This window comes from Oryzias latipes, chromosome 21, assembly GCF_002234675.1.
Source record: "Oryzias latipes chromosome 21, ASM223467v1".
Classification (NCBI taxonomy): domain Eukaryota; kingdom Metazoa; phylum Chordata; class Actinopteri; order Beloniformes; family Adrianichthyidae; genus Oryzias; species Oryzias latipes.
Window position 1 is genome coordinate 20,816,334 of NC_019879.2, and position 25,201 is coordinate 20,841,534.

At 38.2% G+C, this 25,201-nt stretch overlaps 1 protein-coding gene across 3 annotated transcripts in view; it reads left to right on the forward strand.

Annotated features, from left to right (window-relative positions):
- tanc1 (tetratricopeptide repeat, ankyrin repeat and coiled-coil containing 1) overlaps window positions 1-25,201 on the forward strand; it is a 110,756-nt gene that overhangs the window by 10,397 nt on the left and 75,158 nt on the right. For all 3 annotated transcript variants that reach the window (XM_023950779.1, XM_020713038.2, XM_023950780.1), the window contains one exon: window positions 19,979-20,176. In XM_023950779.1, the coding sequence (XP_023806547.1) occupies window positions 19,979-20,176 (198 nt within the window). The remainder of the gene's footprint in view (window positions 1-19,978; window positions 20,177-25,201) is intronic.

Below are 25,201 nucleotides of genomic sequence, written 5' to 3' on the forward strand. Positions count from 1 at the left end.
TGTGTTTCGGGCTTCCACGTTCAAACCCTTCATGTTCACGTGTCGCTACACACGTTTTTGAATCCATTTTTGGAATCTATGTACAAAACGAATAGCCATTGAACACGCTGAAAGCTAAACCAGTTAAACTTGGACCAATCAGGGACTCTGATTTGGTGACATATGGGTACCGTCCTTCTGTCCAAGTCCAAATGCCAACCGTTTGAAAATTAAAGATGAAGACGACGTTAATTATTGCAGTTTTCAGTCATATATCTAAACGGCAATAAGAAAGAAGAAGCCGGGAGCAAGACTCGTGAGATTTGCAGCACTTCAACATTTCGTGCCAAGCCTCTTCCAACGTTCACTAGTATGGGATAGCAGCAGTCCATTTGATAAAAGTGCGTTCAAGAACCCACATTCAGCGTGTTCCTGGATGCACAACATGTTCCCGGTGTGTATGTAGCATGACAGGATATTTTAAATTCTCTGTTTAATGTCAAATTATGCCAGGTTATGTTGCATGCTTTCAATCATGAGCTGCTTAATGCCTCATTTGTATTTTCTTTGCACTTGATTCGTTTACTGAGACTCTGTGTTGGTAAATCTATGATACCCTAACCATAATGGAAGGGTATACTAATATTTAGACTTGATAGACTCTGTCCTCCCTTGACTTGAGCTTTCAGCCATTGTTAAATCTCTATATTCCAGATGTGATTGGTACCCCCACCCTTCACCTTTTATCTATAATTTAGAGTGTAACTGCATCCTGAGTTGGATGTCATAGCAGGTGTTTTCCCTTGGGAAACTCTGAATAAGATTTCCAACATGAGTAAACATGAATCACGTTCATCATCACACCACGGACTAACCTTTGTTCATGTTATGGCACTCTTTCAGTGATGTGTCCTGACAAGGCAGATTGACTGTACTTCTACTGCATCTACCAGCCTCGACTTGCTTCACAACCTCACTGGTGATTTCAGAGGGCTGATTCAGCAGAGTCTACAACAAATGCATGTCTCATAGGACTTCTGTCTAAAGCCTTTGTTTGACTCAACAGTCACTGTTGAAATTAAAGGGAATGTATGTCAGTTTGAAGGCCCAACCACTTTGCCTGCTCTGAGTTGCAGTGCAAAATAGGGATAGTGTTATTAAAAGGTTGTATGCAGAGTTCTCTCTGTGATGGAAATATGCAGATCTGTGTACGTAAAGGCTCCAAAAGTTGGACTTTTTTTTCTCCAATTAGACATCGTCCATCGAAGCAAGAGCCTCTTGTTCTCTTTTCATTTGACTTAATTTTTACTAGATTAGTTCAGAAGTCCAGATGTTAAAAGATCTTTTCACAGTCTTTGCAGTGAGAATATAAGAAAAAGGAATAGATTTTTGTCAAAGTGCCTACTCAGCATTCATACAGAACAGATAGCTATCTCTTAATTTTGCACTCCACCTTCAGTGTTAAAGATGCAATTATGATTAAAGGTAGTTTACAGAATAAACTTGAGTAACATTAAATGCTGAATCGTCTTTTCTAGTCTGCAGAATTATGTACTTTGCAGAATTTTACTTCTTTTTATTATTACATTTGCAGTTTAAGTCAGAATCTTGGTGCACTAACACATTTTTGTCCGTATCAATAAAGTAGCAGCCCAAGTATTCCTTTAAGTCCGACTGAACAGACGCCCTCTTCCTTCAAAAGACCAAAATCAGCGAACAATCTAGTGGAAATAAGTGGGAGGAATGGCCATGATAATGCCATAATTGCAAGATGGTTACACAGATGTTGCTAACAACTTGTGGCTGTGGATTGGAGACATTTTAAACATGGTCAAGGAAACTTGGCCTGTGTGCCAGATATCACCACAGTCATTAGCTTTCCTTTTGGGATCTCCTTATTGCCAAAACCACAAAAAACCCAGTTTGCTAATTTAGTCCTACCATGTGTGCTCCTTCCAGAGGTTTCCTTCCCTTGCTGCGTGCCTCTTCTAGAACCATTTTGCTAGGAATCAGTTAGGAATTGGCCATTTTTTTACTCCCCTTAATCTACTACAGGGGTGTGGAATCTTATGCAGATTATTTGACTGAGGTGTGTTCCACCGGTGACCAAAGGATAAGCACTTTCTTACTCATCACACATACTTGTATTTGTTTGTTTCCTGGGACACTAATCACAGCTTCAAGAAGGAGATCCCTTATTGTCATATTTTCTGACCCTTGTTTTTTTTTCTGAATTGTCATTCCAATTTTCCTTAATTGTAGCTTTAGGAAGCATTCTTTGCTTTTACCTTTGGCGCATACTTGGAAATACTCGGAAAGAGGATGATTCATCGCTGTGGTGACAATGTTTCTCAAGTAAACATGGGTGTTCTAGAAGTAGAATAATATTTCTACCTGGTATACGTTCCAACTGATTTTTGACCAGAATGTGGGTTAGCTAAATCTCAGATGGTCAGATGGCTTCTTGCATCAAGCTGTTTGAAGCAGCTGCCTCTCATTGACATGGACCACTGTCCTTTCTTTATGGCTGGCAAGTCTTTCAGCTGTTCAATTCTCGTTTCCAGTCGCAAAAACCCTCCAGCTTTGTAAACACAAACAGCACCAGTTGGCAGTGGATTACAGATTTTTTTAGACCAGTGGAGATAGATGCCACACGTACAGTACGTACACCTGGTTTAACATTATGTAAAATATTATAAAAGCGCTAAAAAAATTAATATAACCATTTACCAATGCTGCATTTGTTTATTTAAACTTTCGAAAACATCCTTCTGCTTCTTTGATGGTCTCGCTTTAAAAAAAACAACCTGTTGGGCTATTGCTGTGGTCTTAAGGTCGTGCATCTTTTTTTATCCTGTTTTCAGTCTTCTTAATGCAATGTCTATCCAGTGGGGATCTCTGCTTGGATGCTTTTTCTGTGGTGTTTGGAAGAAGAGCAGCTGACATTGCAAGGATTCCTTCGCTCTTGTCTCTGTTCTTCTTCCTTCAACTGCCATTTTCTTTTTAACGTTTGGGGCAAATGCCTCTCAGTGAACAATAGCCACAGGTGGCTGAGCCGTTATTTAACCAAACATAAAGCGGTTTTTGACAGACGTGTTGAAAACTGAAACACTCAACAAGAGTTTTGAAACAAGGAAACATGGGATTATTATGCATATTTGGATTTCTATTCTAGGTTATTGAACTAGAAAAGAGTTTCGTGTGAGTTATTTGGACACCTGGGCCTGTCTAGACTGTTAAATATTTACTTATGGCAAAAAAAAAGAAATGATTTATTTGCATTTTTAAAGGATCATAAAGCTTTATAGATGTATTTTTATATTTTAAACATTTGTGAAAGAGTCTGACATCGCTAAGCAATACCTAACTGTAGATAACCTCCATTCATCTATTGCTCATAGTAGTCATTTTCTGCTGTGACAGCTCCCTGGGAGGTTTTGGAAAAGCACTTCCTAAAAAATAACTTGTGTATTTTTGCGGCTCTGGTCACTCCATAAAAACACCACCCAGCGTCCGTTTTCCCTTTTCCATCAAAAGTAACACCATATTACAAGCTTCTTGGTGAGTTTTTGGCCCATGTTTGCTGCTTTTGCTCCCAGTTGTGTTTATATGGATTTTCATGCCCAGACAGTTATAGTAGGGCTTATAAAGGTGGATAAAGAATGCACCTGATTTACAAAGGGGACCATTCAGTGCTCAGACCTACATGGCTATCAAAGCACTGTGGAGCCAGCAGGCAACGATTAGCGGGGCGTAGCTCTAACCACATCTTTCACTCGCGTACACTTATGTGCAAACTCGCACACATACACACGTCCACAGACCTCAGGTGTATCCACATTACACTCCCTCTTTCTAAATGAAAGACAAAATAAGCACTCCTGGGAAAAATAATGAACCTGGGTGTCCAGTCTCAGATTTTGTTTGTGTCTAAAGGTCTACAACAAACTTTCGACTCTGAGCATTTTGAAATCGCATGAACAAAGACCTCTGAGAGTAAAAGCTACGGCGCTAATCGTTTTCTGATCCCATTCCAGGCATATTATGCAGCCTTTACATGCTGGCAGGAAAAGCATATTTTAAAAAATCTGCATACTTAAACCTGTTTACTAGTTTAGTTGTCTCCTGTAATAATTTTACTCCATTTACAAAAAAAAAGTTTTCTAAAATAAAATAAAATGTAAAAGAAGTTTGCTTATGTTATTTAAGTCTAGTCACGATTTAAAGCTAAAAATTTCCTTTAACAACTGGACTGTATTTGATCTAGGTTGTAAAGTTGGTTAAGTACAGGACTGGATGAGCTCCCTCCAGTGTGGGTCTTTGGGCAAGACCCTTCTTGCTAAGTAGGTAGCCACAAGGGGGCCCAAGTCTGGGTTTCCCTGTGCCTGTCCTCAGCCCGGGAAAAAAAAAAAAAAAAAAACAGGGTTGTGTCAGGAAGGGCATCTGCCAAAACCTCCTGTGCAAATCAGTGAAAGCTGTTTCACTGTGGTGATCCCTGAAGGGATATGCAGAAAGGTGAACAACATAATTATTTTTCATGTAGTTGTTTTTCTTACTCAATATTGCCTTTGGAGGTTGCACCATGAACGTTCCTATAAAAGTACCCTTAGACTACAAATATGAAAGCATAGAGCAGATGGTGTGAAATAAATCATTAAAGATGCTCCAGGAATGCATTTTAAAAAGGCCTAAATGAAGGCTAAGAAAAAAAAGTATTTTATTACAGACAGATTTTTGTCCTTTAAGATCAAGCACGGATTAGTTGATTGAACCAGGACCTAAATCAGTTTGCGGTGTTCAACAGATGGTGAGCCAGTTTGTCCACAAGGAGTTCATGAGGTAGAAGCAAACGTTGCTCTTATCTTCTCTAAAACTTTGATTCCAACCCTTTTTATCTTTAAATATTGGGGCAAATTGTCATTTGAAAAAATGTAATAGAAAAGTAAGCATTAAAGTATGATGAGGGAAAAAAATAATCAGAAATTTTAGGAGCACAAGCTACTTAAATGATGTGAGTAACACAAGGTCATGGTGTGTACTGATAACAATGTTGTCTTTGCAGCAAATAAAGTAAAAATGCTCCTTTATTTTGCTACATTCAAATAATGAAATTCACAAAGTTCCTTTGTTTTCCTTTTTCCTGTAAAGGTGTCCTTTTTCTGACACTCAAGGACACCGCCGCACATTTAAAAGAACCATAATACACATAAAACCAGACTAGTACAAAGACGGATGGAAACATGAACCACAGGTTAAAATCAGACACTGCTGTTTTAGTCACAGACTGAAAGAAATTTTAAACATGAGTCTGGAGTGAGGTTAGAAAACAGTGAATAAAGGGACTGTCAGGTTGACACGTACGCCATATTTCTGGGCTTACAGCTATTGTCTTGAACTAGTATGAGCCAGTGGTCACTCCTGCCACCATCATGTCAATGGCAGGCTAAACCACGGTTCTTTTGATCTATAAAAAAAAGGAAAAAATTTCAATTTTTGCAAAAGTTTGGTATTGTTGTTAAAATAGCATGAACTACAAAGAGCAAATGCGATTTTCTATTTTCTTTTTTTTTATCACAATCTATAAGGTTATTGTATCCTAACACATACTAAGAAATTGAGTAGGCTCTGTTTAGATAGATTTAAAAAGTCCAAATAAAAACATTAGTTTTCTATTGAAAATGTAAACTAATTTCAATAAACCCCAATTTTTTAATGTATTAGCAGTTTTTCTCCTGATTTGTTAACGATATCATAAAAATAATATAGACTTCTGGAAGTCTGGAAAAAAAGAAAGCTGGTGATGGTAAATTTAAAGGGGTTTCTGATGTGCTGACATAACTTCCTATCTGGATGAAAGGACTGACATTCTGTATGTACAGGAAGTGGTATCATTGTCAGCACATCAGAAATGTTTTCACATCCACCATCAGCAACTTGCTCTTCAAGTGGGAATCATGTCACTTTAAAAAGAAGAAAAACATTCCAATGTATTATCAGTGTTTTTTTAAGGGGGTAATGGCAGTTCTCACGGTAGTTTGTTGGCTGTAGAGGTGAACTGACCCCAGGGTTTTTATTTTATTTAGCATGACCTTCCAGAGCACAGAAGGAATTGTTTTCTATGATAATAATTTCTTTTACACATTAGTGTAAATGAAAATGATTTCTTTCCTCTTGTCAGCTGTGAGACATAAAGTTTTGGGTGCTGTTCTTTTATTTTTTAGGGTTATTTTTGCAACCTTCTAGGTTGTTTTATTATTGTTTTTTCTTTTGGCCACCATCTATGAACATCTTTAGCTTCTAACTGTAAGATCTTTGCTTGGCCTTGGATCTTTAGGCCACCTTTCCCTCCTTTTAATCCTGATTTGCTATCTTTAGATTTTCTCAAAGCATTTTTTGGGGCCAGTTGGGTTTGCAGAATGTCTTCCTTAGTTCAGGCTGACTTCAGACAGGTTGAACTAATGACCCCAACTTCTTTGTCCCCAGCCATTAAAGATTTGGGGGGATTGTGCTGATTGCTGAAGGGGTCACTTTGGACAAAGTGCTCCCTCTTCACATTTCCATCTTTGTTACCCTAAGTGGGCCATTTTCAGTTCTGCCTTTAGGTAGAAACTATGGGTTTTCGAATCATTTGCCACTGCATTGTGGGACCTCAGCATGAGACATCTTTTTGGCGTTGACAGGATAATATATTTGCTGTTCTAAATCTACTTTTTCCTGCAAAAGTATTAACAGCACATTCTCTTTGTATTTTATTAAATACATGTGCTACATATCAAAATATCCAGAGTTTGAACAGAGTTGCAAGACCTTACTGCTCCATATTTACTTAATGGATTAGATCCTTTAGGAGGATTTGGTGGACGGCCTTTGTACTGCATCCTTGTCCGTGTAATACTGCCAAACAGGCTGTTGCCCAGAGGTTAGCAGTCTTCTCATGACCTCACCTGGCCCCAGAGAGAGCTCTGCTTAATGGTCTGTGTTAAAGGCAACCCAAATCTTTCACTTGTCCACATATCCATGGCAACACACAACCATAGGCCACACTGAACTTTAATCATTAAAATGGGTCACACTTTTGTTAGCTGTTTTATTCATTCTTTATTAATTACAAGTCACAGATTTGTAAAAGTTTAGAGAAAAATATTCATTTAGGAAAAATCTGATGTACCTCAGTGAGGCCCCCACATATTATGTTCACTTTGTTAAAATCAATATGCAGACGTGCCCTCGAGTCATTTGTCCGTCCTTAAGCTTTAACAGATGTGCCTTTTACTTGTAGAGGGCATTGTTGTAATTAACGCAATTTAAAACCCCATATGAGGATTTTTATAGTTGCGCTCCAAAGGCTATAATGCACCTGTGTTTCGGTGATAGCAATCACTTTGTCATTTCCTCAATGAAGCAAGCATGTTTTCTTTGACTTTTGACCAGATACAAGGTTACACCTACCAGTTTGTCAATACATCATGCCTTTTCTGTGAAGTCTTTATAAAGCCACAGATTATGTCGCTGACCATTTTAAGTCTTTCTTTTGGATTGAGAACAGTTTGTTTTTTTCCTTATAGAGACAACCAAGAGGGTCTCTTATTCTTCTTAAGACTGTGTCTGATAAACCCTGTGGTGAAGACTTGTAGGGAGTTTATGCTTTTGCAATAAAATAACAATGTAAACTACATGTCAAGTTTTCAATGTATGGAGAATATATGTCATCTGGAGAGGGGTATTTATTTACCTGTCAGGTCGATGTGAACTGCTGCAACAGCGATTAATCCTCTTGGTTGTTTTCTGGTTCTGGTAAATCTGCTTTTTCAAGTTTCCATTGTTATGTTCACAGTGTCCAGTAACTTTGAAGCATTTTCTTTGTAAAGGGGAAACATAGATGGTGGTAGTCAACTGCTTGTGAGTTCTGGAGATTGAAAACAGCTTTGCAAATTTTAAAATGTGTTGCACAAACACACTATACCATCTATCTGCATGGCAACACACCAGATACCAAAAGTTCAAACCAATCAAAAAATATTTAAAATGGCCAAACATTTAGACAGGTACAAGGACCCTACAGAGAGTTTTGGAAAAACCGGATAAATTGACAACAAAAATCTGTTGTGTAGCTTTTATTTAGCCTAAATTGCTCATTTATAAAGTGAGACATGTCTTGGTGCCTGGTCAGTGCAACCCTTCACCTCCTCTTGTTTCTTATCCCAGGACACACACACCTCCCTGCCAGTGAGTCTTCCCCTGGGGCCAAAGGGAAAGGCATTCCACTGCTCAGTCTACTGCAGAGCTGTACTTTAGAAAGACAGATTGACAGTCTTCTTCAGTCATTTCAAGTTTAAAGAGAGGCAAAAATATTCATTTTCAGTAGAGGAACCAAATACTTCTTTTGTCTTTAAAGCTCAACTTAAAAATGGGATTAAGTTTATTTATCTCTTCATATACAACCAAAGCCAAAAACATTTTTTTCTTAAAACTAGCAAGATTAAATCTTAATCGAAATGGTTTTAAAACATGATTATTCTAAAACAATGTAATTTTTTGTGTGAAGCAGCAGAATTTACATCGTTTTCCTTGTTACTTACATCATCTGGAGTTTACAGTCCGTTGTAAAGCTGCCTGGTGTGGTATTTTGACTGTTTCTATGGCAACCCTGTGTGACTAAAGAAGTCCTAATTACATTTAAGGCCTCATGGGAAAAGCTTTTGTGTCTTCATAGTGTTTTTCCCTTTGATTACACGCATCTTCTTTTAAAAAAAAATTAACGGGAATTTTATACTGGGAAAGTTTGCAATCTGTTCATGTTTTAGACCCTCTTCTTGGTCATTTTGGATGACTTACACTGAGAACCCTCCCCCACTCTGTATTGTTTGTCCTTGTCGGGATGTCTCTCCTCTCTGTGGGTTTTTGCATGTTAACCATGACAGCTTTTGTAAAACCGTCTCGCTGGCCTTCCAAGTACACAGGAAATCCTCATTGGCACTCAGTGTAGCGAAAGAATTCTCCTCTTTGTTGTACTGCCCCGTGGACATCGCGCTTTGTGTTTTGATTGGAAGAATTTGCATTAATTGCAGTCCTTCATGTATTTCTTCAAAATGTGTGTCAAGCTGATGTGCCTCAGTGTTTGTTTTCCATAACTCTTTTGGGAGATAATCCAATATGTTGATATAATTTTTGTTGGTCAGATTGTATTTTCTTTGTAATTTCTGTTGCACCAACAATATTTTTCCTGGCAATAAGGTGCTATGAACCTATTGGCTATTTTTGAAGCTGTATCTTCAGAGAGGCATTGCATTCCCTCAAAAGGGCCAACAGATAACATTCCACTGCACAGATTTACTTGAGAGGAGAAAGGAACTTTCCAGATTTACACCCATGAAAAACATTTCCACAGAATCAGCTGTGTCAACAGCTCCAAGCATGCTGGCAGGATCAAAACTTAACTCTGCATTGCAATACAAATCTTCCTTATTTTATTGTGCATTATTGTAGACTTTGCAAAGGTGCAACATTTTAGTCTGAACAAATATCAATCATGAATTTGGGTTTGTTTCTGTTTATATCGTGGGAAATTACAGCCAAGGTCATCTTAAGATACTTTATATAGAAAGAAAATCAAGTTTTATATCATCCATTAATTTCTATTTTAGATTAAAAGCAGAGAGGCACTAGAGGAGCAATTGGCTCCCAATAGGAAGAAACCTCCAGCACAAACATTCAGCTAGACTAGAGTGCAAGGAGAGAGACTGAGTTTCATTGGATGACTCATGGTGGTCCTGCTCTACAGTAGCATGACTAAAAGCTTTGGGTCACCGATGCTAACCCTGAGCTTTAAGCTTTGTAACAAAGAAAAGTTCAGGTTTTAAATAAAGCCCTCAAGGTTGAAAAAGAGTCTGAACTGAGGCAAAAAGCAGATCCACTAAAGAGGGGTTTTGGAGCCAACTCACAGCCCACCGCTTGTTCTATGCCAGTCTAGTATGGAATATTTGCTTGCATGAAACGCCTGGCTTCCTTGCAGAGGTGGCCACGGCACCATTCCCTGTACGCAAGAACAATATTGTTATTGGGTTCAAAAGATAGCACTTTGCCAATTGCTTGTTTTATTGAAAGAACTGAGAGTATGTGACTGTTTGGTTCAGGACAAATGTCATCCAAAAGTGACAACAAAGGGGTCTGTCTGGTCTGTAGCTGAAGATGAGTGTCTACTTGAAATTTCGGCCAACAAGATGATCCAACATTTGTCAAACAAAATGCTCAGAAACTCGCAGGTTAACTCTAAAATCAGCAGTGTTATGAAATTCCTGCAGATTTAACAATGCTGGGTTTTGTTTCATTTTTAAAGTGTCTTGCTGATGCAGGTTAACCATGTCTGACTCACTGCTAAAGGAGGAAACGGACACAGGCACCAACTGTATCAATATCTGTATTAACAAAGCGTAGACAATTATGATAAAAGTTGGGTCGGGGAGCCCTAAATTTGGTGCAAAGTAGAGTGGTTGACCAGATTGGGGGTTGACGTGATTGGAGGTCCAGTTCTTGTTTTGCCTGCCCATGTGTCAAAGTTTCCTTGGGCAAGCAACTGAGCCACACATTGCTCCTGGTGATCTGGTTATTGTGTTCATGGGTGACTGTAAAGTGTAAATGCTATCACCTGATTTTCTTTACTTCTAAACGAAGTTATTGATAGCAGACTAGACTGAAGCTGACTAACATATCAGAGAAAACCATAACCGCTCATTTGGTGTTGATATTGCACAAACCAATTTCTGAACAGGAAGGGTCTAAAGTAATAAAAACAAGTTAAACGTTTCATTGTTTATGGCATTTGACCTATTCGCTGATAAGTAAGCAGCAGTCACATCCACACTTTGGAACTATTTGGTAGTTTAACTCCCCCAATTCTATAATTTAATGTTGAGTGTCAAACATGGAGGCATTGGGTCTTAATTTTTTTTAAAAGAATTTGATTTGACTTGACTGTGGATTTGAACGGATGGCCTCCCAGTCTCAGGGCAAACATTCTTCCACCAGGCCCTTGACTGGCTTTTTTAAAATCTGCACTAAGGTTATAGGTTGCGGAGCCCGGGATCTGTAATGGGTAAAATAAACAAATTATTCGTTACTACGAAATAATTTGTTCCCACAAAATAATATTTTGTTCCCATGAAATAATATTTAATTCCCACAAATCAACAATTCTTGTAATAAATCATTCAAAAACACGGATGTGACCAATACCTGGATTTACAGCAGATACCTTCACATTTCTATATGTGTATATTTCATCACAATGCTTGGAAGACACGGCGAATGTTTAGTAGGCCTACACAAAATACAGCAAATTTATCGTTATTGCAATATCAAGCTGTGCAATATCCATATCACAAAAGACAGCGAAAATTGCAAAAAATGGTTACCTTAAATGTGCTAAAACAATCTTATGGCAACTTCAAGCATTTGACGAATCAAATAAATCCCTTTATTCATTTAACCATTTGGATGGACCCCTTCACGTTGTTGACCAATTAGATGGAGCCCTATTATGTTAGATGTTCGCCTCCTATGTCGACAAGGCTTTCTGTGACCCACATTAATTCAAGAGGGGGGAAAAAAAGGGGGAAAAAAAGAATCAAACTAGGGGATCTATTTATTATTGTATAGATGAAAATAAGAAACATATCATAAGATCGGCCGTGGGCGAGCCGCTGCTTGTCATGCCGGCATTCGGGCAGCTTGCTGGCCGGCAGATGGAGAGGCGCTGTGGTTTGGGATGTTGTAGTCTAAGGTTGAACAGGAATGATCATATTCAGGAAGTGCTGAGGTAACTCGTCTTTTATTAACATACTCGTTAGCAGTCACTTTACATCTGAAGGCGACATGCTACGTATCCCATCATGCATCACAAATATCCTACGATGCATCTCGACCAATCAACGTGTCCCTGTAACTGTGGTGCATTCAATTGCAACAGGATAAATGTATATAAAAATTTATTTTGTGGGAACAAATTAATTTTTCATGGGAATTATTTATTTATTTTACCCGCATCAGATCCCAGGCTCCGTAATAAACCAAACAAAGCAGACTGCCCAAAGAAACAAAACCTGGGTTGGAGCAATCCAGGTCAAAAATAACAAAAAATGGAAACTGGGAAAATACACCACTCTGTTAAGACACATGTAAATATTAGGTGTTTAGGATAAAAAAATAAGGTTTAAAGGGAATTCTGTGTTGAGTACAACATTATTTTGTTTAAAAATGATTCAGAACATTTGTCCATTTTTATGACATGTTTTTTTGCAAGCATGTAGGATCAATTCTGGTGGGTCTATGTAAATAATTGATCTGTATCTCTTTGCTAATTTTTATCTCTTAAAATTGTACTAAACTGTTTTGATTGGTTCCCCATGTCCTCTTGGCCCTAAGGCCTTCACTTTGATGAAGAGGAAAGAGCATGTAAGAGACTGTAATCATTTTTACATCATAGTGGGCCAGCGCTGCTTAATTAGAAAGAACTGATTTCCTCGACCACAGCACGGGCTGAAATTGCAGGGCTTGCCCCAGCCAGGCTTTCGGAAAGGAACTGAAATAGCACTGGCAAGTTTGCGTCCTGGTGTCCATCTGCATATTATAGTATTGGTCAGATGGCAGCGCAGTCACCATGACACACTGCTCCTCATTCACCAGCACTTGGATGACAACCTTTTATGTGGCAGCTCATGTTTTTTGAAGCAACTACCAAAATTACAACCTAATCTCTTTAACATACACCATGCCAGCAACATATATTGGCCACTGCCTGCTTTAAATTAACAGCCTGCTGGCAGCTACCACTGTGAAACCCAGAAGACGTTGTTAAAATAGACCTACTTCAAAATTTGAGTGAGTTATTATTAGCCTTTTAAGAGAACAAACTTTTTTTATTTAAACCCCCCCCCCCCCTTTTTTTTTTTTTTTTGGCCAAGAACAGAAAGAGAAACTGGTAGGAGATAGATTATAGTAGAGGCCTCTTTGGTGTTGACTTTTTCACAGTACATTAATAAGGGGCACAGTTTAATATACTCTTCCCAGCTGGCTTAGGCTTATTAGCAAAGCCAGTCTCTGAGAGAAGAAAGGAGATAACTGAAGAAAAGGTGTAAAAAGCAGATTTAGGACACCAGCTAAAACATCACATAGCAAGAAGAAACCCAGCTTAACACATTCCACAGAATTTGACAACCAGCCAGACAACTCTCCTGTCCGTTAACACTTCACTTAAACCTCCAGGCTCAGTAAAAACTAAACAAACAAACATAAAATACAGACTGATGAACTAGCAAAGTTGGCAAAGCTACATAGCCAGGTCAGTATCATCAACAAGGGCCAAATGGTGTCACTTACAAAGTTTATTAGAATGTAGCAGATATGTTGAGGTCAGAGTTCAAAAGAGTATTCAGAATTTACGAAGTCCTGAAGAAGGCTTATTCCAAAAGCGAGATACTCTGCTAAGTTTGGGAAGTTTAGATTTATCCCCCTCTTGAATGCTGAAGGCCAGATTTTCTTCCCCATAGTACTAGGAGATTGATACATCTAGTCAAAAAGCTGGAATAACTGACTTTTCAGGGTTTCTTAAACACACAAGCATGATCTAGCATCCAATCCATTTAGCAAAGTTTGACAAGTGAGTTCTGCGTGTACTTTTCCTAGATTTAGCAAATGCATTTGTCTCACTCCCACATAGGTTTGCTGTGGGAAACATTTGAATATTTTCAAGTGCACATTAAGTGGATATTTGAAAGTATGTTTCTGAGACAGTCATTTGTGTTTTAGTGCATCTGAATTTAAAACAGACGGTCAGATGTTGGATTCATTGTATGGTGGAGTTTCTCCTTTATTTTATTTTTTTTTAGCAATGGGGGCTATGGATGTTATTGTTAGAGCTTCAAACTGGATTTTAGAAGGAGTAGAGCTTCTGTCTGGGGAACAGCCCCCCCCAGTTAGAACCTACATGCATGATATGACAACAATAACAACCACAACACCATGAACGAGGAGGCTGTTAAAAGTTCAATTCAAATTTACAGTTGGCCACGATGAAAGTTTAGCTTCAAAGATCCAGATGTACAGTATTTCAAATGGTGTTTTGTCACAACTATGCAAAACTAAAGTGAAATAACTCGGTAATTGGTTGTATTATATGAATTGGCTTCTTCCCACTCATTTTAAAGCAATAAATCAAGTTCTGCTTGACTTTAGTTAATAATCCCTATATTTAATGAATCACTTAAGTGTGTCTTTGTTTTTGTTTGTTTGTTTTTTTAATCAATACATTTCATTATTTCTGTGTTGAGTTTGATAAATCTCCAACCCCCCCGTCTGTTGTCTACAATTAATGTTTGAAAGAAAACCAAATCAATCAATCAAAAAAAGAAAGTGGACCAATCTGCCACAATGCCTTCAGCAGTGTGACCTGGTATAGATTACTGGAAGACTGGAGCTCCAAGTCATCTAAGTGGTAATGCGAGACTATAAATGACTTCAAAACAATCCAGGGTCAAGAACATCTCCTGAAGGTTCTACATGCATTTCAGAAGCATCAGGCAGCACAAAGATGTTGTTGGAGAGGTGCAGTATGGGCGTGGTGGCTTTGGTTTAAACCCATGTCAGCAGTCACAATGCAGAACATCTGCAGCTGATAGAATACTGGTGTCTGCAAGCTGTGTAGCTTTGCTAACTTTGTTAATCAATCTGTAATTTGTTTATTTTGCTGCCTTTACTGAGCTTGGGGATTTAACTGACGGTTGACTTCGCTTCTTGCTATTTCATGTCTAAGATGCTGTGATCAATCTGCCTTTTGCCTCTTTTCTTTACTGTTTCCTCATTTTTTGTGGAGGCCGTCATTGCCAATAAGCCCTGTTCAGCTGGAGAGTCTGATTTAATCCTGATTTATTTTTTTGAGCATGTCTACTTCATTCATTTTTTTCTCTGTCTCTTTTTCTTTACTTTTTCTGCATCTCCATCTTGTAGAAGGGCGTTTATTTTAAACTTGCAGACTGGCATCGATCAAGATAATTGTTAGAGTTTAATTAGTTGTTAGTATTGTGACTGCTTGTTGCGGTCTGATTAGCAATTTGGGTTTAGAGAGCTGAGGGTATGGGTGCAGAAACAGAGGGGGTGCCTCTGGGACGGTGGAACATGCTGTTGAGGTGTCTGCCTGTTTCATGAGCTTAATTCAACGAAACGCCCATTGCTGATGGGGTGCCCTCTTCTAGACCCCAGTGACCTGCTTGCACACTTGCACCCGTGACAATTGTGCATTATTTTAGAATGTAGAACACAAAGTTTAGGGTGTATAATGACGCTGCATATTGTAAAGCCCCAAAGATCTCTGACTGCACAACCTGATGTGTTTCTTTGAAGCTGACGATGGGTCAGAATATAGGTTGTCCCTTTTCATTAGTTTACTTTGTTAATAGGTAATTATCGCTGGCACATTCACTTTTATATTTTGCAATCTTCATATATGAATTTTCAATAGAAACTTTGGATGTGAGCTTTATTCATTACAGCAGAAATACGTGAGTCAAAAATAGATATTTCTGATATAGATGTGTCTGAAGTTGAAAAGCACTGTTATGCAATCCTTCAGAGACTCCCAGAAGACCTCTCTCAGGGGTGAAGTATGTCCAAGCCAGGTCAAGGTTACACCAGCCCCTTCCCTTTGCTGGATCTCTCTCTCTGAGTTTTCCATGTCTGCAGGCACGCTGAGGTGTCATTTAAATCTTTCTGGCTTCCTGTATCTGGCATTCCTGTTTGTTAGGGAGTCTTTGAAACAGCGAACAGCTCTGTGTTGCTCTGGGGAGACAGAGGTGAGCAGGAAATGGGTCTCTGTTTGTGATTACCCCAACAGTGCAACAAGCTTGGAAAAGAGTTGGAAGACGCTCATAGTGGCTAATAGTAGCTTGTCTACTTTGGATTGAATCCTTCGGTAATGTTATTTTCCCCCTGAAAACGTCATGTAGCATTAGACTGGAGCCATCACTAATTTGCTGAAGTCTTGGAAATGTACCCAAAGCTAATTGTCCATACTGTGGTTCACCACATTTTCAGTTATGATTTTAGGCTTACTGATGCATCGTCTATGCAACTTGCTAAGTATGACATGCTTTCTGTAGTTTGAAAATTTAGATTTTTTTTTTCAAGTCTGTGATGACTGGAAAGAATAAAGATCCTGCAGAAAACATTACTGTCTTGTGAGCCCTGCTAGGAAAAAATGAGCTGGTAAAGTAATTTACAGCATATGAGAAGACATCTGGGAAATAAGTCTGAAAGTCTAATAAAGTAAAGAATTTATTTTGTTCTGAAGTTCTAATCGGTGATTAGCCCCCTGTCGTGATCATGTTTTTGTAACTTCAGTACTGTTGGTTTTAGTCGCAACAATCACTAACTGGCTGAACATCAAACTGAGAGTGAAAGGGAATGGTTTCACCAGAGACCCGATAAAGATAACCCACACCTAAAAGTTGTTTTTTCCCCATGAAATACTTGAAATGCTAACGAGAAATGTCCATGCAGTCTATTTAGTGAGTGAGATAGCATCTGTGCCTAATGGTCAATGCCACTCTTATTTGCTCCACTGGCTTGCTGTCCTTCCCATGTATCGAAGAGGCATGGGAAATGTTCACATGCCCGTGACCCCAGGTTTAAATACACATTAAAAGCCTTGTTTTTCCCAGATTTATATCTGTTTTGATTCTCCCTGCCACCAACAGTCATCTGTATTTATGTCCTCCAGTCTTGAACAAAAAGATCAATCTTCTTTTGTCAGTGTTCATGATCTTTTAATCTAAAATGGAAAATAAAGGTCTGTGTTGTGCGCTTTGTCAAAGTTCCCAAATTATTGCATTTATACAGTGATTGTGATATTCAGACAGCTGCCACAAATCATGCATTTATATTGATGTGAGCTGGGACGACCTTGATCACATTGCAAGTGGGAGGGATGCCATCTAATTACCCTTGATGCTTTGGTGTGACATACTTTGAGCTTTCACCCAAGAGAACAATGCACCAATCAAAAGTTAGATTTTACTGGTCTGCATGTTTACACTGGGGCTGTGGATTGTTACATGTTTGGCGATCCGATTCCATTTTCAAATCAAGATCAACGATTCCCAAACCGAACCACAATTCAATCCAAAATGTCTGAATGATTACTATATTTATATCTTTTTACCGGATGTATTAAAATAAAATAATATGTATATAATCCACATCATTTATACCTTTTTATTAAGAACAGGTATTCAGAGTCAACAAAACATGACAGATGAAACACAAAGAAGAAATAAATGGTATTGGTACAGTGTCACACTACTTTTTTTTGTTTAACTTACTGGATTATTTCAGCAGTAAACAAAACATAAATATCACTTTTGCTTTGGAGGGTTTAACAACAAATCCTTGAAAAAGTTCGCCATAGTTTTTCCATCCTGAAAGTTTTAATTACTACAGCACCTGTGGGTGGATGACAAGGAGATATTAAATGAAGACACAGCCTTGTTGTTGTTCAACTTTCAGATTCATTCTCTGAAAGGGGTTTCAACAAGCATCAGTTTTTTATGCACAACAATCGTCCGTTTTCTCATTAAGAGTCGCAGTACAGATTCTGGAGAAAAGTTGGACATGTTGGGTATGCTGTGACTACAGGTTGCAGTAAAAACTTAAACAACTCACGAGGGTCAGTAAGGGTGAGTATGAGGCGCACACACACCGTACAGACTTTTCCTTTTCTTTCAATCCCCTCAAATCCTGCGCACTGTGCAGGGGTACTGTTAGTGCTGTTCAAGTGAAACATGCGTGCTCATTGTGCACAGTGCACAATCAGATTGTAGTTTGTGTGGGCATCCTTCCGATACTGTGTATCACATGCAACACCCTTACGCCATTAGTGTGTAACTTACATAATCCTTACAAATACTTCAAGACACACTTACCACAGGCACCACAATCCTACATTTCATTTTCCAGATCTCCTTTGAGATGACTGTATCTTAAGAAGCAGCCGCTCCTGTCCTCTCCAAGCTGAAAGCTCCCTTCCTATAAGGACCTAAACATACTTATTTGCTATCTTGATATGTAAATTCAGTTAGGGGCTTCAGAACTGCTTTGTTCTCTGCAAATGAATGAAGCAGCGTGCACTGATGTTTGGATTGTGCAGCTCTTTAAAGGATTTTTGCTCTTATACTACAACTTTCTGGGTATGAGCTAGAGACTCTGCACGAGGAATCAAATACTTGCAAATTAATATCAACCTAAGCTCAAGTGTGATTTGCCGTGCTTTCCACATAACTTGACTTCCATCCTTTGTCTGAATTGTTCCGGTCATATGGAGCTCATATGTGTAAGGGAGTTAAATGTGAGAGGCCTTTATTCCTGTGCCAACAGAAGTGGAGTAATCTGTTACAGTTTCAGGTTGTTTATAAACCTGAGGCTGCAGAGGGAGGAAGAAAGAAGGAAGTGCTTTGAAATCTTGTTTAGGTGTCGGGCATAATGGAATGAGATTAACAGTGGAGTTGGTTAAGTGGGTGTTGCTGTGGACCATTGTGAAAACATTCTCCAAAGCCACACAGAACCTTTTTGATTTTATGGGCTTATCAGCTTTTTCCAAGACAAATTCTTACCTCAAATAAGGTCCATGTTTGCTCCATCTGCATTATCACTGGTTTGTTTTAAATGAACAACCTATGTAAGTTTGTAAATTCATTTTTTGGAAGCAGCACAGTGCTCTTCGGGATTGTAGTTTAACACTGGACATGACATTGTTTGTCAGAAGTATAATAGGTTGAATAGTCAAGATTTTAGGCTTACTGAAAATAAAAAAGACACCTTTTTTTAGTTTTTGAAAGGTTGATTGCTCTGCGAAAGCTCAATCAATACCTCGCTGGATTAACTAAACTTAGGGTCTACAACCTAAGGCTCTGCGGTTGAAGAAATTAAATGTTTTTAATTGTAAAAAGTAACATTTTCTGTAGTTTAGGGAACATAGCGCTCAAAAAAACAGTCGAATAAGTTCAACTTTATTTATACGTATCACTCCGCAAGGCTGCTGAATACAGTATCCTTTATGGTCCAATTCCAAGTTTATCAATCGCACTAAAAGCATTTTAAATATTTCTAAATGCCGTGTATAATAGAAAAATAGTTTGAGGTTGGTAAGCAAAACCTGAATTCATACGCAAGGTGTGCCGTGCCGTATCATAAAGAGGACTGAGAAATTGAGAAATTTAAGGAATTTATATATGTATTTATATATCCAAAAAATAGCTCTAATTGAATTTGAGTTAGTTAGGTTAAGGGATTTTTCGATGCAGTGCATCTACTAAAATAAATTGGGCCTAGTTGTTTTTTTTTCTTATTTTTTTAATCACTGACGACATCGCACTATCTTCTACAACATTTGCTCCAGTGAGATGATTCAGTGTGGCACATGGTGTCTTTTATTTTGAAAGGAAGTCATGTGAACCTCTGTCAAAAGTTATAAGCTATTTTATATTAAGAAGAAAGGCTAATTGTTTGTTTTTTATTTTTTACCAAAAAAAGGGTAGTTTATTTTATTTAAACATAATAGTAAGAATAACAAATACAAAGCAGTGCTTTATTTTTCTAAAGAGTTAATAAGACGGTGGCTCCTACTGGGTTGTCAGTGAGAACTCAACTTGAATGGCTCTTTAAGTGTTGATGGTTGCAGACTAAACCAATCAACTATGAATTTAAAACTTTATTGTGAAAGTTTCAAGCATAAAAGTTAAATTAACATTATGTCTTGGCTCCCTTTCATTCCTGAAAAACTTTTCTTTTGCTAAAACTTATCCATTTCAGTTATGGAAAGCCTCACTTTAGTTGGTGTATTCTGTTGTACTGTCAAGGTTTTTTTTAAATTTTTAATGAAAATATGAGGCCTCTGGCTTAGCTCATGCCATTTCTTGTTCATCTCGTCTTGAAGGAAATGTGATCTCCCTAACAGGTGATGTTCCCAGCCACGGCGCTCAAAGACGATTCCCACCTGAAGAGAACCTGCAGCCCAGCAGTGGTCACCTAAATGCACGAGATGATGTTTTCATGCTGGGTTTTAGCAAAGGAGTCTCTATGTCTCTGCCGTCCTCACCTCTTCTGCCACGCCAGTCTCACATGATGCCTTTACGTCCCAGCAAGAGATCCCCAGGTACTTCTTTTCAAGTTATCTTTATTTCCTTTTGGTTTTTTTCAGCTTTGAGTTGTTCATTTGACATTCATTTTAACAATAATCTTTATTACTGCCAAACACTGAATCGGTTCAAATTCATTTGATTTATAATTTGAATAAAAATAGTTTTTTTTATAGTGTCTTTGGTATACATACCAAATGAAAATAGAAAAAAAATGTTTAGATTAAAAACTAAGAGGAATTATTTTTTTGGTCTTAAGTACAAAAAACGTCTTTTAATAAAAATCAATCCACAAATTTGATGTATTATAGAATTTTTTTAATGACGTTTTATTTCAGTTTATCTTTTTTATTTTTTATTTTATTAAATCAACCCTATTTTTCCTTACACGTTGCCCTTGTCATTGCGAAACACTCTTGTTCAAAGTGTAAGAAGAAGAAAACCTGAGAGCATAAGTATGCTACAAAATGGGATACCTTTGGAAACAAATCTAGGAAAACCTGTTTAAGACATTTTCTGTTATTTCATCTTTATTTTTTTTAAACATCTGAAAGGTTTATATTTTTCTTATTGCCCTAATGTACTTCTGTTGCAGATTTTCTTTTAAATTATTCCATTAGTTCTGAGTAACTGTTTCATTTTTTCAAAATATCAGCTTTCTAAAATCTCTCAAGCTTTGAATATTTGTGTCAATAAACTTCATCCTCTTAATTCAGCTTTAAGAAATCAGTCTTTTCATCTTCACAGTGAATTCGTACCTCCAGTGGATTTGTGCTTACGTCCAGAATTTCTAACATCCAACACGTTGTGAACATTGTCACCAGCTGTGCTAGGCTTCAAAGACCAGGGGGGCATCTTTTGTAACTGAACTTGTCTCAACCTGAGTCTTTGTTCTCTGGAGACTTGGCAAAGAGGAGAGAAATCCTTTAAGTGGTCAACATAGCCCCACTCACATGTGGCACTCATCTGTTGGCCATCAAGTCACTGTTTAGATCAGCTCGAGCTTTGATCTGCATTAGTGGGAAGATGGGTTGAAGAGAAGTTGATAGACTGATTTGGTCCAAAATTGTTGTTTTTGTTGTATTTTGTATATTGGAAACATATTTTTTCTCTTCTTTAACCTTGATTTAGATTGTTTGGTTTTGTCACTTAAAAAATACACTGTTGGAGTTTTTGTCAGACATTTAGATTGTACAATAAAATAATCTTGACATTTATTAAACAATTAATGTTTTCGAAAATGTCTTTGTATTGATAGTTGAGTTAAGGAAATGGGCAATTGATTAAATGTTCAGATGGATGTAAAGCAAGCAGGAGACATAAAGAGATGAGGCAAGGTCTATGACGGTGAAAAGGGCCCTTGGGATTGGGGGAGGGTAACACTCATTAAAAGTATTCCCGCTTGTTCTGACAACATGGAAGAGGGGGTAAAATTGACTGACAACATAGGCGGGAGGGCTAACCAATAGGAGGAAAGTTGGGGGAGGAGCGTCTTTCTTTCCAACGATGTCTTCACAGGTAGCCGTGAAAACCCTACAAGAGAACTGTTCACACCTTGACTTAATAGACGCACGCAGCTCAAAATGTCCCAGCTGTGTGATGAACTCAACGCGTATCATAATGTAGCATTGGCTTCCCTTGAAAGTAGAATTTTTACAAGACCTTGACATTGTAATGGTTAAATGGAAACTGTAGATGCACCAATGCTTAACTTGTATATTTCTACAGAGACTTTAGGAAATATTTATTATAAAAAAACACGAAATGATCTTTAGATTTAAGGATAGCTGTACCAGAGATACGTTTTTACATTTCTTTGCAATTTGATGCATAAAACTGTGAACGTACTGTTGTTCTTCTGTTGTTAAATCTTTAATTCTAAAATGGCTTCATCTTTCAATCTGTGACTGTTCATTTGACCCCAGGGGACATTTGGTGTGGTTGTTACTTTTCTGCCTACTTTTGTACCATTGGAGGAAAATAGCTCTTGTATGGGTCACTTTTGGGCATTGCCTCTCATTGGCTAAAAAAAGACTTTGAACAATCTTTTTGCGTTGTTTTTTTTCTTCTTTCAATTTCACATGACACCTAAGGTTTCATGAAGGAGATGTTGAATAATATATGCAATATCTTGTCATACTTTGTACCCTTCAGAAAATTAAAGATCTTTGATCTGCCCTCCTCATGTTCAGTCATGATGTCTCTTAGGGGATGGTTCTTCACAGTTTTATAAAGTATTTTGTGGCTGGGGTTCATTTCAACACACATTGGATAATCTGTTGAAGTTCACAATCCTCCAACTTAGTGGTTGCTCTTTTCTTGAAAACTTCACAAGGGGGACAACAGGAAAACATTTAACTAATTAGGAGTGTGACGGATGCCCGAGCCACAGAGTCTGATGGCGTTGAGTGCCGTTGGCTTTGATCAGTTAAGCCCGGAGTTTAACCATGAATCGCAGCACCCTGTGACATGTGTTGAGCAGCACTCACACATTACTGTCTGTTTAGACTCTCCCCAAGGGCACCCCTGGTATGAGTGCAACCCTTTAAGCCTACCTGTTTTACCTCCCCCAACATGGTGCAAGTCAACCATGAATCCACAAACAGAAGGTCAATAGAACTAATGTAAAAATGCTTTTCATGTCTTTCTCTGTGCGTGTGGATTCTCCTGGGCATGCACACAGTGACCTCCACTGGTTGCAGTGGGTTATAGAGCGTCTATAAGATGAAGAGCATCTGCTTTTCTAAGTGGAAAAAAATATGCTCTGTGGTTGCACATGCACTGTAAGCATACCAGGTTTGCCACAACCTATTCCACTCGAGGGTTTTTGAGGTAAAGTTGATTAGCTGTTCAACAGAGTGTTTTTTTCCTTTCATGAATCAAAATTGAGACGGTTTACTCTCGATGCGAGTCCTTCCTGTTTCTGGTTTGCTGCTGGACCTGCATGTAATTGGTAATAAAATCACTTTATACATGTCATGGACTGTGCATTTTAATTGCTTTGTGGTGCGGTCAGGCGGTGGGGCAAACGTTTGAAGATTGTTTTTTTATATATAAAAAACAGTTAATTGGTTTTGACTTTGATTCTTGCTTATAGTTGTGTGTGACTCATTCATTGATCCCATTCAACAGAGAGCAGGTCTGACTGTCTGGACATCTGTTCCTGCTTAGAAAGAACTTGTGAACCATTTATTTCACAGATGAGGTGACCACAGTGCTGTTGATTTTTAGCTGGTTCCTCTATCAGCTTCACTCCCAATTTGTTAATCTCTAACATTTCTGAACGTTTTTGGCTCTTTAGCTGTGAACTACATTGTTGGTGTATGCCCGAGAGCTGATAAGGTCATGAATTTGACTGCTTGTTGGCAGCGGCTGCTCATAAATCGACGCTTTCTGACGTGGTGCCATAATTAAGTTTCCGTTTGTTTTGTGATTGTGAGATTCTGATTTTGGATCATGGGGCTTGTTGACTAATCGACTATTACAAAATTGGTATTGTCGGCACGACGTTCTTTTTTTTTTTTAAATTGTCATTTATGTTTATATTATGAACAGGGAGAAGATTCTTCTTTTTACGTGCATTTACTCTTAATTAGCGCTCGTCCGCCACCTACAATAGGAAGAGGCTTGGTGCGCAGCTCTGTTCCCATAAATATCCGTCTCTGAGTCATATTGATCCGACTGGACACAGGCCGCAGTTATCAATGTCTCCTTCAAGATCATGTTTACGACGGTTGGCACTTATGTGTTTTGAAGCGGACACCACACACGTCACTACTAAATCCAAGTCCTCGACTGGTCACAGTCATGCGTTGCTGTCATTCAGCGTGAAAATGTTTAACCAGGCAAACTGTCAGTGCAAGATCAACACCTGATGTGTACATACAGCTCGGGACCGGACTTAAAACTTGTATAGCGACGCACGAACAAGCCCAAAATTCTGGTCTGCGCCATTGACTGTAGACTGGGGAGGAGCCAGTTCACACCATAGATATCCTTAACGTGTTTCTAAAAGGAATGAGACCTCTGTCAATGGTTGAAGATGACTGATTTAAAGACAGGATTTAGTTGCTTTACCCTGACTACCACCTAAGTCACTTTTGCAAACTAATAAAGGAAAATTTATTGTAGAGTATTTTAATGTTCACTAATTGCAATAAAGTAAAACCCAAGTTCATAAAAATATTTTTTGGTTTCTATTTCTATGGGAAGTTTAGACTAGCATTAGCAGTACCATACATGACGTGAACCTACATGTACTGAGTACCAGCACTGTCACCTTTTGTAAAAAGAAAAAAAGAATTTTCCCATCACTTTACATACACAATAATGTGTGACTAACCGACTAATCAAAAAAAATAATCGTTGACTAACCGACTACTGAAATAATCGTTAGTGACAGCCCTAGTAGATCAGAGGTTAACTTTAACTTTACCTCCACTCTAGGCTGCATTAACAAATCCTTGTTAGCAAAATTTATTTTTTTGTTAAAGCCTTAAGTGAATGGAATGTGAAAGTTAAGGGACATTGCAAATAACAAACTTGTTGTAGATGAGGATTTGCATCAATAATCCACAGCAACAGTACAGAGGGTAGAAAGTCTTCAAAGCCAGCTTTAGCCTCTTAGGTGAGCTCTGTTTGAGCCAGCACTCAGATTTACTGCTACAACACAGCTCTGATAAAATACTCATGCTTTTCTGTTAGCTGTTGTCAAAGATCTTATTAAGGTGCAAGGACTCTGACTCAACCGATGAGCACCTTCCATTAACCAAGTTCACCATTTTCTGTAAATGCAATTCCTCATTAGATTTTGACCACGCGATATGTCTTATCACATCTTTTATTTTTTAACACAAACTGACAAATTAACGTTCTGTCTCCTCAAGCAGTGACGAAATAGTATTTTTTTTTTAATTTAAGTGAACACAATCTAACATAATTGTAAGAAAAATATATACTAAAGAAAAGGTGCCAATTTAAAGGACCGATAAAGAATTCTGGGTAGTCACACAATGCTGGGCAGGGCAGACCCTTAAGAAGAG